Source organism: Onychostruthus taczanowskii, unplaced genomic scaffold, assembly GCF_017590055.1.
Source record: "Onychostruthus taczanowskii isolate IOZ18803 unplaced genomic scaffold, ASM1759005v1 scaffold50, whole genome shotgun sequence".
Classification (NCBI taxonomy): domain Eukaryota; kingdom Metazoa; phylum Chordata; class Aves; order Passeriformes; family Passeridae; genus Onychostruthus; species Onychostruthus taczanowskii.
The window spans coordinates 1,412,333-1,429,679 of record NW_024502569.1 but is presented as its reverse complement, the minus strand read 5'-3'; the positions used below and the strand labels follow the sequence as shown (position 1 = coordinate 1,429,679).

Below are 17,347 nucleotides of genomic sequence, written 5' to 3'. Positions count from 1 at the left end.
AATAGTCACTACGTCAGTTCAAAAACTTTAAAAATAATAAATGACCTTATTAGTAATCCATGTAAGCAGCATTTTTAAGAGTTTCCTGAAAGAATTACATACATTTTATGAAATATAATATTTCCCATTATATATATATATATATATATATATATATATGTCTCCCATTTCCTCAGCTATTTGATTCAGAAATATGTGAAAAGTAGAGGCTATTTATTTTTCTTTACAGATACAAATAATTTTATCTACAGCTAAAAATGCATCATTAAGAGACGAAGTATAATCCCAAAAAGTTACTGGCAGAGAGTTGCACTCTACAAAGAAAAATCCCTAATTTTCTAAAGGTTATATCTGCAAGATTCTGTGCTAGAATCAGTTGACTTCTCAGAGTTAAGTCATAGAAAACAGTGTCTTTGGAAACCAAGAAATATTCCAGGGTAGGTATATATCCAAGATAAATAAATATAAAATAAAAACCTACAGCCATTACCTTCCCAAACTCTATGTCAAAAGCCTACACTTCATGAAGGCTGGAATAGCAGATTCAGATTCATTTAATTATACCCACTTGTAAAGCAACCTTTTGGCCATCTGTTTTCTTGAACTTGCCCTTCCAATTGCTCTGCCTTCATAAAGACACAGAGCCAAGATCACAACTGACAGATGCCATTGTATGCAATGGAATGATATATGGGATGGCTTTGGTATATCTTTTGCATTCATATGCAGCCTCAGTCTCTTCCTCTGGCTGCATTTCAGTGGTGGCTTGATAGCATGGTGGAATTTACTATTTTGTTTAAGGCTTGTGCTGAGCACTCAATAAATACCAGCATCTATATGTGCATTTCTGTCATAGCAACTTGCTGGCCTGGGTGGAATCTAATACAGAGAACAGGAAGGGCAGAGATTGGGTGGTTTTCAGCTGAGAAGCCTTCTAAAAAGGCTCCTGTTTCTTAGTAGTTGACATCAACACTACATAGCTCTTTGTCCTCCTCTAGTGGTCCCATTACATTTAGGGAGAGGCTTATCCAGTGATTACTTCCTTCCAATTAATGCAGTCATTACTCCGCTGCAAGCTGTTGAGGCTCATGCATGGAGGTCCTGTGCTCGATTCTGGCAGGAGCCACAGTTCTATGGTGCTCATGGAAGTGGAAGGAGGAGCCTCTGCTCACAGCCAGTCACAGCTACACAGATGCTGTGTGTCCTTGAGCCATGGCCATCTCCTCTGAGCAGAGGCTGCACCGCGGCAGGTTGCTCAATAGCAGGAAACGGTGGCATGGCCTGACTGCAGCCCCACAAAAGGTCCTGTGTTGCAAAAGCCAGAAGCTGACTGCTTTGTTTGATTGCTTTATTGTCCCAAATACTCTGCAGTGTGTTCCAGCCAGAAGCTTTTCTCTGTGTTTTCCTGCCTGACTTGCAAACAAAGAATCAGCACAAAATCCATCTTATGTGCTGAGCTGATCAGAGAGATGATGCATGCCACTCTGATGCAGCACAAAACCTTAAGCATTAATCCTTAGGAAGTGATACTAAAGAGTTAAATAACAAAAGATGAACCTAAAGAATTGTTGCAATGGAAATGTTTTCTAATGGGAAATACTAAAGCTGTTGGAACTGCTACCCATTAGAAATCCTTTCTGTGAAGACAAAAGGTTCATACCATATAGATTATTCTTTGTTTGTGTGTGTCTCAGAGCTTTAATGCTTAGTTAGCATAATAAAAAGCTAAAGATTTATTTTGCTGCTTATATACTTTAACATTGGTTAAAAGTTGTCTAACCTTCAAACTTTTGCAGTTATGTCTTGCACAGGAAATAAAACACAAGGATATAGCTTGCATTGTGGCTATCAGAGAAGTCTGAGGGAAAGGTCTAATTGAAACAGAAAACAAAGATACTTTTAAATTATTATTATTCAGTGAAAATTTTCCAGGCATTTGTTGCTTTTGGAGTAAAGGTTAAATGGCAAAGTTGTCTCTGCCATGACTCTTGGAAGCTCCCAGTTTAAAACAAGTTGGCTGCTCAGGAGCAAGGGAGCTGAATATGGCTGCTTGTCTGCAACCTTCGTCAGGCAATTGTTCAGTCACGGAAAAAAATGACTCGAGAATCCTGTGTCTCCATGAACTTAGTTGCTGGAAACTAACACCACCTAATTCCAACAGAGACAAAACTTTAGAGCAATTTATCAATCTGAATTAGATCACCTTTTACAGCAAGGTTTCTGTCACATTTTTAGAGTTGTTACAAACCCAAGCTCATATACCAGCTGCTTAGTGTTCAGCTCTCCTTAGGAGTCCAAGCTGTAACCAAACTGAGTTAGGAAAAGTATTTATAATATCTTCATTCTGAAACGACCTATATTTTGTACAATTATGAACTATATATTATTTTTAATATTTATCATCTCTATTTTCAGTATTTTTCTCTTATTTAAAATGTTGACTAAAAATCAAAGTCACAGAAAGAACCATGGAGCATAGAAATAGAGAAAGATACTTAGAATGACATTGAGTAGTTGCATGTGTATAAAGTGTTTTTATACATTGCTACTTTATTGTTTTAGGAATGTCTTATATAAAATTCAGAGTACTTCTTAATGAATCAAGCTTTTGTCTATAATTCACATACTAGAACAGTAAATGTATAAATTTCTAATCTATACCTGGCTGTTTTGTGGGGTTTTTTGAGAAACAGCAATATCTCATTTTCCTCTTGCTTTTGAGAGCAGAAGATCCCAGTGCCCTCAACTACTCCAATACATCAGTAAGAGCTGACTAGCAAACATTTGCCTTTTTAGAAGAACAAAGAAGGGCTTTGTTCTATCATTTCTCATTATGAAAGGAAGATGCAATCTCACTGACTAATTTGAAGAAGCCAAACTGGCACTGCAAAAAAGTTAGAACTGGAGCCAAATGAAATGGCCCTCTCATGCATTGACTGCAGGACAAGCACCAACTCTACCTACTTCTAATTTGAGCAACACAGAGCACAACGAGTTAAGAGGCCAAGGCCACCAAACAGCTGGGTTTATTCGGTAGTTTACTTTCACTCTTTAGGAAAACAGCCTGTTCATTTTTCAGTCCAAAGTAAGCACCTCCACTTTGTGCTGGAAACATGTCAAAGTGACCCTGCTCTGCTTTCTAGTAAGTGCATGGGATCATTGGATGAGGATGTTTTATTTCCTCCAGTCATTTAAGGTCAGGTTTTCATCTTTGATAAACTTTAATAGCTGGAGTAATGACAGCATGAGACACAAGTACTGCCTGGGTCTTACAAGGCACTGCTGAATGTCTAATTCAGCTGCTGCTCCCCCCTGAAGAGGATGAGAAGAGGGGTTTCACAGTCAGAGCCTCAACTCCACCACCAGCACACTTGCCAGAGATCCATGGCAAGTGAAAGGCTTAAAGAGATCACCCCCATCCCCCCACATGCAAGAGGAAAATCCCAGAATAGGATACGGTTCTGTGAACCACATCCATTTCCCTGTTCAGAGCGCGATTAGCCCATAACTCCTACCCAGGGACTGCAGCAAAGGTAAAATAAAACCACGAGCATAAAACCTTTTATGACTAAGGAAACATAAAAAATATGTAATCAGTTGAAAGTACTGTACTCAGGTTTGATTTTGTGATGAATCAAGTGCCTTTAATTTCTAACAAGAGCCAGATGGAGTTACAGCTCCCTCCTATTTCCCAGAATCAGGCCCCTTGTTGGCATTTGTTCATATACAGCTGCTATATAGCACACTTCTGCTTCTTACACTATGGAGACCTCTCCTTGAAGTCAATTTGCATTATGCCTGGGCAAATATTGCAGTATCAGGCTGCTCATTAAAGCCCTGGGACCACTGCTGCCCCTGTTTGAATTTTGCATTATATCAGTCAAGAATACACAATTATCCGTGGAGTACTCCTGAAATGGCCAAGGTCACATGAGGATTTTATCGTATTACTGCAGTGCACCATCTTCCTTGCCAGCCCATTGCTGTTCTGCTACAGACTACATTACCATGCATCAGCAAATACATGAGCACGCTGCTATATTTAGTGTTTCATACATACCACTAAAATAGAGGATGTGTCAGCTTTTAATCCGACTTCAAATTTTTGTCAGCAAAGTGAGGGCTCATTTTCCCTACCAGTGATGAAGTGTGCTCTGTGTTAGTCATCTTGAGCTATGTGGTGATTACATTAGGCAGCTAGAATGCTCAATCTGAGTGGAATGTTTTTTACTAAGACATACACTGGGGGCTAGTAAGGACACAGAGCATCAGTCAGCCAGGTTTTAGTAGTGATTGCCACAGGCTAGCTACAAACCCAGCAGCAATCTGATGGCAAGAGGAGCAGCTAAGCATGGTGCTCTCTGGGGTACCACAGCAGACAACTAGGACCTCCTACACTGCAAGGTCACAAGAGATTGGTGGTGCAGTCTGGGTTTGGTGTTATGTACCTGGAAATATGAGAAGAAAAGCATTGATGATGATGACTTGAACAGAGTGGTGTATTGCACAGAGATAGGACCAGGGCAGTCCTATTAATGGCATCATCTATTAATGACAGCAGGAACGTGGCTCAGTGGCTGAAACCTCAGGTACCACCAGGACAGCCACATTCATTCCCAGAGAAAGCAGAGTTCAGTGGATAAATCTAGTGTTTTTACAGGTGTTGGTAAAGCCACAGAACAGGGTATTTTTTACATATTTGTAGCACTTGCTTATTAATGCCATCACATACAAGCCGTACAAGTTGAATTGCCTTCCTGTCTACCACTTCTACAGAAAGCCAACAGACAACTTGATCACCTCAAGCCAAGGGTGAGCCTGTTTGTGTAAAACCAACTTTTCCACTCCAAACTGCTTGTTCTTTCTTGCACCTGTCCCTTCCACTTTGCTAACCACATCTTAAAGGGTGTGGGCAACACCACATTTGCACCCTAGATCTAAGTCCAAATGACATTGTATTTACTTAATAGCGTGAAATTATATAACTATATACATTTCCAAGTCTTTGTGGAACTCCATTTCAGCCCAGCTCAGAGCTGTCCATCCCAGCCCCATGATGCTGTGGCAGGGCTGTTCTCTGACGCAGGCCTGCCCAGCCACGTGACCCAGCTTGCAGACTGACATCCCATCCCATCCTTGGCCCATCCCTGTCCCCAGGCCTCATCCTGGAGCTGTCTGACCTCTGTTTCTGTGTCTGCCCCATTCCCCAGGGAGCCACCAGCTCATGCTGCATCCTGCCATGTTTAAAGAAAACAGAGAGCAGAATAAATTCATGCCTCAAGAATCACATCTCACCATTATTTTTTTAATAGTTAGATCATCATTAATTCCAATGCATGCACTGTCATAAGTAGCAATGTTATTACATCTGGAGGTAATGACACAAGGCCTGGTAAGTGGCAGTGACACCGCCAGCAATGCTGGTACTTCAGATGAGATTCCCTGGTGTGGCTGGATGGTCTGTGCAGCTGTAGCTTTCCTTAGATACATATTGGGTATCCTGCTTGACATATTATGGGGCATCCACTGCAAATCCAGGTAATGGAAGCCCCAGAATATTGCATTAATCTGGGGGGAAAAAAAGTCACATAAAACTCAACAAGAGAGAGAACAGCATTCCAAAGGGCAGGTTTTTTTTCTCTCTCACATGCAAAAATGGTTTACATGGAGAATGACTGGAAGCTGAGGACAGCCCAGCCTTGGGGAAAGGGCTGCAGAAGTTTCCAGCCTGGCTGCAGCAGCTCTGAGCTGCCCTGTGCATCCCCAGCTCCTGACAGGATGGAGCTATAGGTGCTCTTTGGTGGGGAGGCCAGGGTGACCCACTGGCACCCTGGAAAAGACTGTTTTTGTCTCTGAGAGCTCTAGAACTCTTACCAAGAAAGGGGTCAGAAGAATAAATGACAAAAGAGAATGAGAAAGAATAAGAAGTAAGGATGTAAGGGGAGAATGATGCAGAAAACAAGCTTGAGTAGAACAGTGAGTGCTGTGTTCTGTGTGTGGCTGATACAGGCAGGACAGGTTTTCTCCTTATGTAAGGAATTCCAAACAAAAAAAATTTATTATCCAGAAAGCACAGAAAATATCAGAAATGTTTAGCAACTGCAAATCTGGAAGAAACCCTTGTCCCTTAGTTCAAGACATAGATTTGCCCTTTTTTTGTAATTTAAATTTAAATTAAAAGGTTTTCTCTTTTTTTTTCTCTCTCTCTCTCTCTTTTTTTTTTTAATACTTCAGTGTAGCAAATTTCAATGTCAAAATTTCAAAGTTCAATAAAAATTAAGACTTCTCACTTTGAAGACTGTTAAATCATTGCATACTGAGAAGTGTGTGCCTATTTTACAGAAACAATTTGAAATAGATTAATGGATGCTAACCTTTTCCTGTAAAATGTTCTATTTGAAGAAATGGACGTTTTCTGCCAGAAGAATTTTAATCATAAATTTATTACCAGCTCTACCATATGCTAGATTTCTATGACTAAAGTTTCACCTCAGTGACCCAACTGTGTCAGAAAATGACCTGTCATTCTTCTTTCACGCCTGCAGTCATCAGATTTTCAACCATCATCTTATGGTTCTACCATTAGGATGGGCACTAAAACTTTATCTCTTTGAGTGACAAAATTAATATTGTTATAAAAGTAAAACAATTAAAAATCAATCATACTATAAAATGGGAACACTGCTAAAATAATTAGTTTTATTTAAAATGCATGTGCCACTGACAGGTTTTCCTTTTCTTTACAAAGTGAGCCTTCAGTGGCACAGAGAGGTTTTGATCCAACAATGAATACAATTAAAACAATTGCTCAATCAATCTCATAACTTCTGAAATTTGTTCAGCCTTGGAAAAGCCCAGGCATGTGTTTCATTTGAAAATATCATCATGGAATAAATCCACATCCAAATTATAAGGCAGGAAAAGTTAATGTGTATAGAGTTTCAAAATACGTACATTTACACTACACTCAGCAGCCTTCATGTTTTATTGACCTGAATTAAAGTACAGGAGGGTGGAATTGCCTACAGAGACCTGAGTTTTCTAGCCCAGGATTTCTGTCATTTTGCTAAGCCACTATGTTTGCCAGCAGAGCCACTGAACCAGTGAAATTGACTCCAAAATGCCATGTTCATCTGATTTTAACTGAGTTAAGGTTGGCCCCTGGAATGAACTGTAGATGCGGTTTAGATCAGAGACAGATGCAAGAAGAAATCACTGAGTGAGCAAACTGGCTTCAACTAGTCCTTCAGGCCAAAAAAGAGATGCTAAGTCATCTAGGGACAGGGAGTAATTACAGCAGTGATGTCCAATTGCTTTGCTTCTAATTGGCACACTCTGCATACATCCTGACTAACAAAACAGAAAATGCAGTCAGAAATGAGTGACTCCAGAGGTCAGTTGGTTTATGACTGAAATATTTCTAGCTGACAAATACTTTTGTGGGACAGTGGATTAATCTAGACTTTGGGAACATTTATTTTGCAAAACTGTGAGGCTGTTATTAAACCCCAGTAACCCACGTTCTGGGAAGCAGTTCCTTTTCTCTGTATTTCTTAATTGTACTTCATTACAATTTAATACGGACATTTACTCTCAATTAAGCAAATCATCCAAGCAGTTACTTATGCCTGTTGCAATTAATTGGTTTTGTCAAATGCGGGTTTAATTGTGTGTTAAGTATCTTGCTGAACCAGGATCCGTGTGTGTGTACATATCTGTCTATCCAAACCTTTCCTCAGCTCCTGGCATGATACTGTATGTGCAGTTCAGGGTATCTGAGTCTTTAGCTCTGTTTACTGCTCTGGTCTTGGTGCCTTGCTGGCCCTAAGTAATTCCTCCATAATGGTCAAACTCACTAATGCTGTTAATATTGAAAAATTCTTCTACCAGATAGTGGGCTCCTGCCAAGGGAGAAATCGGGCATTGTGACTCTGCCACTTGGAACAAGTGGGTCCCAGGGAGCTGTTAGATTTTTGAAAAATATGCCTCTGTAATGAGCCTCTTCATCACATTCAGCTGCTGAGTGACCACTGAGACAGAAAAAGCTCTGAGGTGTTCCTTATCTTAGCTCACCTCTCTCTCACACACACACATCACTGTCATGGCAAGACCTTCAGTCCCATTCTGACACCAGTGGCAAATGCTTGGGTTTATCCCCATTATTTCAGAACTTACCTTGCAAGGTGTAAGTCAAAAGGTGATGAATTATCAGCTTTACTAAGAACCACCTTAATCCTACACCAATAGGTCATGAACAGCAGCATGGAAGCGATTGTCACAAATGCACTGAACAGCCATTTCATAGCAGAGGCTCCCTGGGTCCTCCATCACTGCACACATGGTTACACAAGTCAACAAGAAACTGTCAAGAAGTAATGCAGCCTTACCTGCCTTTTCCTTGCACAGCTTCTGAAACAGCATCTGAAAGAAAGTGATTTTTCTTTAATAATGGTACATTTTTTCCTTCAAATGAGTTCCACATTTCAAGATGACAATCAATGTAATTATCAATCATCGCTACCTTACAAAAAGCATAAAATCCAGAGCTTATCAATAAAAATCATGTATAATAGATAGTTTTGCTTGCTAATGACAGCCTGGAACCCATTCTCAAGTCAGGTTCACCTGTCTTGCAATGAGTGAGTCTAGCAGCATACTCTGCAAGCAGAGTATGTGCCGCAAGGATACATAAGGTGCAACACACTGCAACATGCCTGAAAGAATTTTGCAATACTGGTGGGGCTCAGGGAGCAGACAGGCTGCTGAAAAGTTGTGTAGGCAGCTCTACCGATGAGCAAGAAACAGGTCACTGTGACTCGGAAAGGCAGATGTCTGTTTCCTGCCCATCTGTGAGCAAGAGAGGGTTTCCCTGCCTGAGGCTCGTGGCAGGGCATGAGCTGCCATGTTGTTTTCTTCATATTTTTCACGTTGCTGCTTTGGGTTTGCCATGCCAAATGAAAAGGGTGCCATTAACACCACACTTGGATGCACCTCTTGGTCCATTACTTTTCTCTTTAATAGCTTTCAGTGCCTAAATGAGGATGTTGTTGACAGTGATTAATTGCATTTCCTTTCATAGATCCATCAATTCTCTCAGCAATGCAGGCTATAAACGAAACTAGCAAAATGGGTGAAACTGCATCCAATTTTTTTTTAAAGTTAAACAGAAGGGTGAACTGATTCTTCCAGGCACCAGCGTGAAGTGCCCAATATGCAGGCAGCTGAAAAGAGACACCCCTGTGCCTTGCAGTGACACACCCTCTTCCTATTATCTGCTTGTCCCCACACGGACAACTATCTGCACCTTTCCATCAGATGCACCAAGTGCTCCGTTATCTCTTCAGTCAATATTGCTTCTGCAGCCTTGATAGGAATCTGTCTATAAAACCATGCTTTTTATTTACCTTTTATTTAATGAAGAATTTTACTGAGATATTGGAAAATTCCTCCTCTGAGCATGGAACCAAATTGATTAGGCATCTCTTTTAATAATAGCGAAAGCACAGCTGGGCTACATTTTTTTTTGCCTTCTGCAAGGCAATTTCCTTCTAAAATAGCCTCTTGCTCCATAGGAAGGTCTGCCTGATCAGCAGCTAAAGTTCGCCTATCTTTAGCCAGCAGGGATCAAGTGGAGTGGTCACTTCTGATGGGAAGATAATGAGCAGCTGAGTCCAAATCAGGTTTCATTAGTGGCAAAGCACCTAATTTCCACAGAGAAGTAGGAAATTCAGGCATGGGCTGTGTCAATTGGCAAGGGACAGGCAGGTCCCACAAGAATGTGCCAGGTTTTTGGGATGCTTTTCCGAGTGAGGCATTTCATATTGTCTCTCCAGTCTTCAGTGAGCTGCAGTGCTGTTTGTCACCCCACCTGGGGACAGGCACCTGATTTTTAGAATCACAACTCTGGCATAAGACTGTTTGGTGCCTAAATTGCTACAGTGAATCTTTGGATAAGCACTTCTTGAAGAATACATAAATGGTATGTGAATCGAAAATAAATATGTCAGTCCTTCATGGATAACTGGTTTGTGTGTTCTAGTGCTGCCAGAAGGACACCAGTTATTAAAATCATACCCAGGCTATGTTAACTTCCAAGATCTTTTTAGGATGCCATACAAAAAAGAATGCAAATTATTGCTGGAACAATCTCAAGTGGCAACAGAAAGCTGCCAACTAAAAGTGATTTATGGAAATGATAACGCACTGTATAACTGATTGTGTAACAAAATACATTTATTGGAGGACTAGCAACCCATCTGAACAGCATGGCACCAGCTAATCAAATATATAGAAACCATAGACCAAGAGAGTACAACTCTAGCCAAAAGACTGCTGCAGCACCTGCTGCTATGAATAATAAAGAAATCATTTGTGTACAACTCCAGCTGTAACAATTTTGCAAGTGGAAGTGTCAAATGGAAGCCAAGGATAAAAACGCTCTGCTGATATAGCTGTGTTTTATTTGCTGAAGCATGTAAACCAGCCCACATACACCAGAAATGTTTAGATGCTGAGTCCATTCCTCCCCCTCAGGAGGCCCCCCTGTTTCAGCAGGGCCATCCCATGTTCACCTCTGTGAGCAAAGGTCTCCAAAAGCTTGCCTGGACAGTGTCACCCTGTGCTCCATGATCAGAGCAGGATGAGCCAGTGACATGAATGAGGCAACTCAGTGTTGGTGCAGCTAGCTCAAGAAAGGCTGTGGATCTATTGGTGGGAGGAAAGTGGACATGTTGCATTTATAAAGAACCTGACATGGCCTCAAGTTTCTCCAGAGGAAGTTTTGGTTGGATTTTAAGAAAAACTTCTTTACAGAAATCGCTGCCAAACATTGAGACAGGCTGTTTGTCAGGGAAGGGTGGAGTCACCATCCCTGGAGGTATTTAAAAGATGTGTAGATGCAGATGTGGCACTGAGGGACATGGTTAAATGGTGGACTTGACAGTGTTAGGTTAATGGCTGGACTTGGTGATCTTTGAGGTCTTAGACAACCTAAATGGTTCAATGATTCTGTGATTTTCCTGAACGGCATTCTGTGTGGAAACAAATTACTCAAATGAACTCCTCGGATGAAGTGGAAGTGAAGGTAGAAGCAAAACACCAGCATTATGAAGTCAACAAGGAAAATAAACATACACAACAGAAGACTGCTTCTCTGACAGTCTTTCATGTCTATAAGTGATCAGGGCATAGAACTCAGCAAACTGGATTCAATGACTTAATAACATAAATTAATAACACAAAAAAATAACATTCCAGAAAACTTATTGTCATATAAAAAGCTTTTTTTTTTTTTTTTTTTACACAGATTATGAAATGGTTGAACAACTTCAAAACCATTTTAATTTGCAATAGCACAAGGATTCTGCAATGCCAGCCGATCCTGTAATGTCATACACCATTTCAAAGAAAAAATAAGAGCATTTGCATCCACATCTTTTGCTTTGCTCTTCCCCATCAACCTCTACTAGTTCTTAGCTCCTTTATGCTTCCATTTCAAATATGCCCATATCTTCCACTGATATTTCTGAGTACCTGTCAAACTGTCATCATTCACTCTCAGGAAATCACACCCTCCAAAAAAAATAAAAAAGGTAATTAGTGTATCTGTTCAGCATGCAAATATCTCTTCTAGACATTTAATAAAAAAGCCAGAGAATTTATTCAACATAGATATGGTATCAGAAATATCACTGCTATCAAATAAACCCTGGCATTTGGACAGGACTACTTTACATCTGCTGTTAATAAAAAGGCTTTGAATTCTGTAAGCTTATGTTTTGCGGTGAGCAAGCAGCAGCACCACTCTGAAACACGACACCCCTTGCAGAGGAAAAAGGATAAATCTGTATGACTTCCTACTGGTTCGCTGATACTGAAGGAAAGCACTCCAAAGTGAAAAAGGCCCTGCAAAGTATAAAGACTGAAAATCATGCTGGTTCTTCATTCAAGAAATTTAATGAACCTGCCAGGCTTTAATTAGAGTGACATATAGGCAGTTTTAAAGGAGGAAAACAGCAATCCACATGCAAAGCTCAATCATCTGTGTAGCAGGTTTATTAGATCCTTTCAGAAAGATGCTTACAGAAGCAAAGAAAATCCTCGTTACTACTTAAAAATAAAATTCTACAGCCCAAAAAGGGAAGTAATATTATGACACTCAGGAATGTTAGCCTTAACTTGAAGTTACCTGGCCCCTGCAATGAGATCTTCAGTCTGGATGACACTTGCAACTTCCCTAGAGCACATTAGTCAGCTGAGAATAATGTCAATACTGAAGCTATTCCACAGAAAATACTGTTGAGACTGCTGTGTCAGAAATTTGATTTCTCTCAGAGACTTGGCACCCATCTCTGGTACAGCGTTGAAACTGCTGCTGGATTTTAGTGCTTAAGATGTATCTTCAAGGCTGACAACAGAGCTCATAATTTTCCTTTAAAATACAACCACTGCAGAGGTCTTTATTAGAGACCATATTTGATATACGGCCTGAGTTCTGTTAGAGAATTTCCCCTTGTGGCATGGAAGACGGATCTTGGTTGGATGTGATTTTGCCTCATACCTGTTGCATCACAACATGTTGGTCTCCTCACCAGGTTAGAAAGCAAGGGGAAGGTGAAATTCTCGATTTCTTCCATTGAACCTGAGCTACTGTGCTGCAAACTTCATTATGGGGTCAAAGGAAGAAGTTTAAACAGCTCCCCATTCTGCAGTCAAGCAAGTCTTGCTTGTTCACAAGAAGAGTGACCAGCAGGTCAAGGGAGGTGATTCTGCCCAGCTACTCCACTCTCATGTGACCCTACTGGGTGTGCTGCAGCCAGCTTTGGGGACCTCAGCACAGAAAAAATGTGGTCCTGTTGGAAAGGACCCAGAGGAGGCCACAAAGATGATCAGAAGGCTGAAACAACTCTCCTACGAAGACAGGCTGAGAGAGTTGGAGAAGGCTCTGGGGAGACCTCACTGCAGCCTTTCAGTACCTACAGGGGGACTTCAAGCATCTATAAGAATTCAGAGGACACAGACATGTCTTTTGAAAACCCTAAACTTAATATTCTGAGCTGTATTCTAAAAAGTTAAAACTGTAAATATTGCCTAGAGATATAAAAGCATATTTAATAATTGTACACAGTTGTTAAAGGACACAATGAAAAATTGAAAATTATTTTCCCTTGTTTAGTATTTTAGTTGGCAAAATTATCCTCACTCACAGTTTTTAAAATGCAGTTTACTTTAGTCTAAATATTTATTTAATTTTGCACCAAGATCAGTGCTGGTTCAAAAAACTGTCATAGAAAGAAAGAGTCATTAAATTGCTTTTTTTCTCTTTCCTACAAATATGTATCTATTTTGCCTATGTACTATTGATAGAAGTTTAGACATTTCTTATGGCTGCTGTTTTGAAAGCTTCAATCAAAGAGAAAACTGCCTGGAAACTATTTTAAAGTGAAAGCTTTTGAACAGCATTAAAAAAAAAAGGTTTACAATATGTGGAGCAGGGCAATAATAAAGTATATAAAAATGAAAACCATTTAAACAATGTTCCAAGTGAGATTAGAAGAAAATGAGCTACAAGACTAACAGTAAAGCAACATACATTTCAGTAAGTGTAATTTATCATACTTATCTAGAATAATTTATTATATTAACAGACCAGGGAGATTTCACCTCTAGCAGATGCTAATATGATTTCCAAATGCCAAGCAGTTACAGCCTGGGGGGTTATAACCAAATTTTTATTGAGGAGGATTCAGTTCCAACATGTGAGGAGCAGCCACTTGCAGTGAGTGCAAGGGTGTGCCTCCATGGTATTTTTTACTGCATTAAACCATTGCACTTGCTCATTTTGCCATCAGATTGGATGATACCATTCATCCCTGTGGCTCAGCTGGCCATGCCTATTTGTCATGCACTAGCACTAGCACTCATCTTGACAAATGGGAATCAAAAGCAGCAGAACGATCACCAGTTTCTGCTATTTAATTTGTTGCTTTCATCACAAGAGCTCCATTACAGCTCCACTTCCTCTGTCTCACATGTTGCTCTAATGCAAGCACTTTGTTTAATACTTTGTAATCTTGGGTTTTTTACTGCCATTCACTCTATATTACCTTTGCTTCTCCTATGATTTTCCCTATGGAATAAAATGACCGTGCTTTCTATACAATAGTCTTGAAGACTGAACAATCTGATCTCCTAAATTTGGCCCCAGTACTACTAGTGAAAGTCTGAACATGAAAATTTTCCTATTATTTAATGGCTAGCAAAAAGCCTCCATGTTGACTAGAGTCTCTTTGTTGCTGACTATGCTGCACCACCTATGCAGGTATGCTCAGATACCACCATTTACATTAGGGCAAAAAAAAAATGCTGCAGTAGTTTGCAATTGATCCCAAAATCCCACAGAAGGATAAGAGCAATAATATGGGAATCAGCGGAAGTGGTAATTTGGAGCTTGCAACTAATTAGGACTTTTCCCACCTCTTTTTCCAATTAAAAACTAAATTCACATGTCTTTTCAACAGACAATGTGAATTATCAAATAAAAAAGCAAATTGTTAAAAGGCTTCATTTTGATAGCTTTGAAGGAAAAAATACTTTTTGGGTTTAAAATGTGTTTAATATTTAACTCACTGTATTACATTACATAGGACATTTGCAAAGCCTGGTCTTGAATCATATAAGAAAATTTTACAAATTGGCAAAGCATTTCACCAAACATTAAGACTGTTTCTACCAGTATTTGTATTTGAAACCATTTAAAAAGGGCACCAAGGTATCAGAAGTTCAGATACCTTCTTCACCTTCAAGGATTTTATTATATCTGTGATTTTAGAGGTCACTGGAATTAATTTAGAAAATAGCTCTGAACAGGTAAAATTGCTAATTTTTTTGTATTATTTTGGATATGTAGCTATTTAAAACTCCAGAATGTTACTTGGCTATAATATATCCATGGTAATTTTCATAAATTTTCAGGGATTCTATACTGTGCTCATGGAAGTCCATGTTTTAACCAATGCAAGCTGTGAGAACAGCTTCTCTGTTGTCATTATTTTGCCCTTTGTGGCCAGCTGGATATACCTGAGAGACAGAACACAGATGTTTCACTGCAGAAACAGATGCTCCTCGGCCCTTCAAGGTGACCAGGGCAGCCAAACAGATCTGGTTCCAACTGGTGTAAAGTGGTGATACACACCCATTCTCTTTCACTCACACAAACTCTCAGTAGCACTTCCTACTTTTGTGCTTTTAGATATGCTTTAATAGTAGCCAATATGTTAAAATCTAATTAAAAACTAACCTGATACTTGGGTATTATGTTCTTGCAAAGCAGGTACAGACAACCTCAAGAATTTAGCCAAGGAAGCAGCTTGTGGAATATGCATGGTGCATATTCCACAAACTTTTGGTTTGCATGGTGTCCTAAATGTTCAGTTCATCGTGCCCAATTCCCAACACCCACCCTTAAGGGTCACTTCCTTACAGGATACAGTTCTGCCACATCTCAGCAATTTTTATCCTGATAAAATAAAAAAAAAATGTCCACTTCATTATGCTTTTACCTCTACCAAATCCCAGAAACTCTTAGTCATTCTGAACTCTCGACTCTGCAGCAGGACTAACATCAACATGCTCAGAACTGTGCAAATAACAATTAGTGCCCAGTCCTCTGCTAAGATAACAAGCCATGCTTCTGTATAAACAAAGACATGAATAAAAACTGGAGATACTGTAGTTGTCACAACAGATGCGTGGGGGTCAGGTGGAAATGTGATGGGGCGGAGGTGGGAGGAAGAAAGACAAATAAGAAGAGCAATGACTGCCAAACGGAGATGAACAAAAGGGAGAGGCCAGAGTAGCCCCGGCTTTTTACAATCCTGGAACAATACAGTGAGTCACACATTGCTATCATTTTTACCCTCTTGAGTGGGAAGAAGTGCTATATCTATTTTAAAGATAGAATGAAGTGGGAAAGGTACAAGAGGTCACACAACAACAAAGACAGGCATGAAAGCTGGGGACTGCTATCCTGCTCTGGGAAATGAGTGACTGCTAAAGCAAACAGCAGTTAGCAGTAATCCATGGCAGAACATGAAAACCAAGCCCTGTGAGCTCTGGCTACAGCTGTGGTGTTATTTTAGCTTGGCCCAGAGCAGTACTTAGCTGGGAATGAACTTCAGACTGCCATTAGCAGCAGTTTGTTTGTTTTCACTACTGAGTGTCCACAGAAATGTTTCATGATGGCTAGGCTCTGAGTGGATGTTGGGCATTCTCCTTCACAGTCAGTAAAACTCATCATTGTAATTCAGTCTTAAACAAAAATGCACTGTTCCCAGTAAACTGATGTATTAGCCATCAGCTAAAATCTTGGTCAACACTTTAGGCTTCTTGCAGAAAACCAACAGGTTTGTTTAGTGGTCATTTTCAGTAAAAGGTAAAGCAGGCATAAGTGAAGAAAAAAATTGTTTTATTACAAAGAGTTACTGAAAATGCAGAAGTTTTGCACAGCAGAAGAGCTGTGGACAGCTTTGTGAGAGCACCTGTGGAAACAGTTAGGTAGCATCTCTGCCCCTTCTGGCATCCCAGCAAGGGCTGATGCTCTTAGGACACGTAGACATTCTGATTGTTTTGTATCTTTTAATTTATAGCTTTTAGTCTTTATAGAACATTTAATTACTAGAAACCTGCTGTAAATCCTTTTCAATCTGTGATCATTTGTTTGTCTGCCTGTGTGGTTTTGTCTCTGTTTATCAGAAAACCCTTTTCCCGTGCAAATGACATGGTTTCCCTTTGGGAGGTGTCATAGTTTCTAAGAACAGAATGGCTTCCAGTGTGCCAGCATCAGATAAGAGGATGCCACCTACCTCATCACCTCCACAGCAAATGAACACAAGACATGTCAGAAATGACAACTCTGCTGCAAATTCTGGTGTAGCCCATAGGAAAACCAATGCTTCTGATATGTATTGACTTCTGTGGTTTATTTTCAAAATGAACACTTCAACCCATATAAATAAAGGACAATGCACTTGTGTTATGGCTGCAAAGTTAATATTTTCATAGAAAAGCATACATTTCCCTTTGCAGTGGGGTTCACTTCCAGCAGATGCCCAGGTGCAATTCAGATAACTGCCATGTAAACACCTAAACAACTTCAAAGCCCTGTGTTCCCAGCTGCTTGCCTTACTTTTTGCCTTACTGCCAAGATTATGCACATGGTGAGAAAAGTTAGGTGAATTTATGCTGTATCAGGAGTTGAGAACTCCTTATGCACATGAGAACTAAGAACAAGAGGGCTGCAGTGCACCAAAAGACAAACAGACATGTATGGTTTGAAATTATTTAGACA

General features: G+C 40.0%; 1 protein-coding gene across 4 annotated transcripts in view; it reads right to left on the bottom strand.

Moving 5' to 3' along the window:
- STARD13 (StAR related lipid transfer domain containing 13) overlaps nt 1–17,347 on the bottom strand; it is a 286,278-nt gene that overhangs the window by 155,932 nt on the left and 112,999 nt on the right. For all 4 annotated transcript variants that reach the window (XM_041416096.1, XM_041416099.1, XM_041416097.1 and 1 more), the window contains one exon: nt 8,388–8,421. In XM_041416096.1, the coding sequence (XP_041272030.1) occupies nt 8,388–8,421 (34 nt within the window). The remainder of the gene's footprint in view (nt 1–8,387; nt 8,422–17,347) is intronic.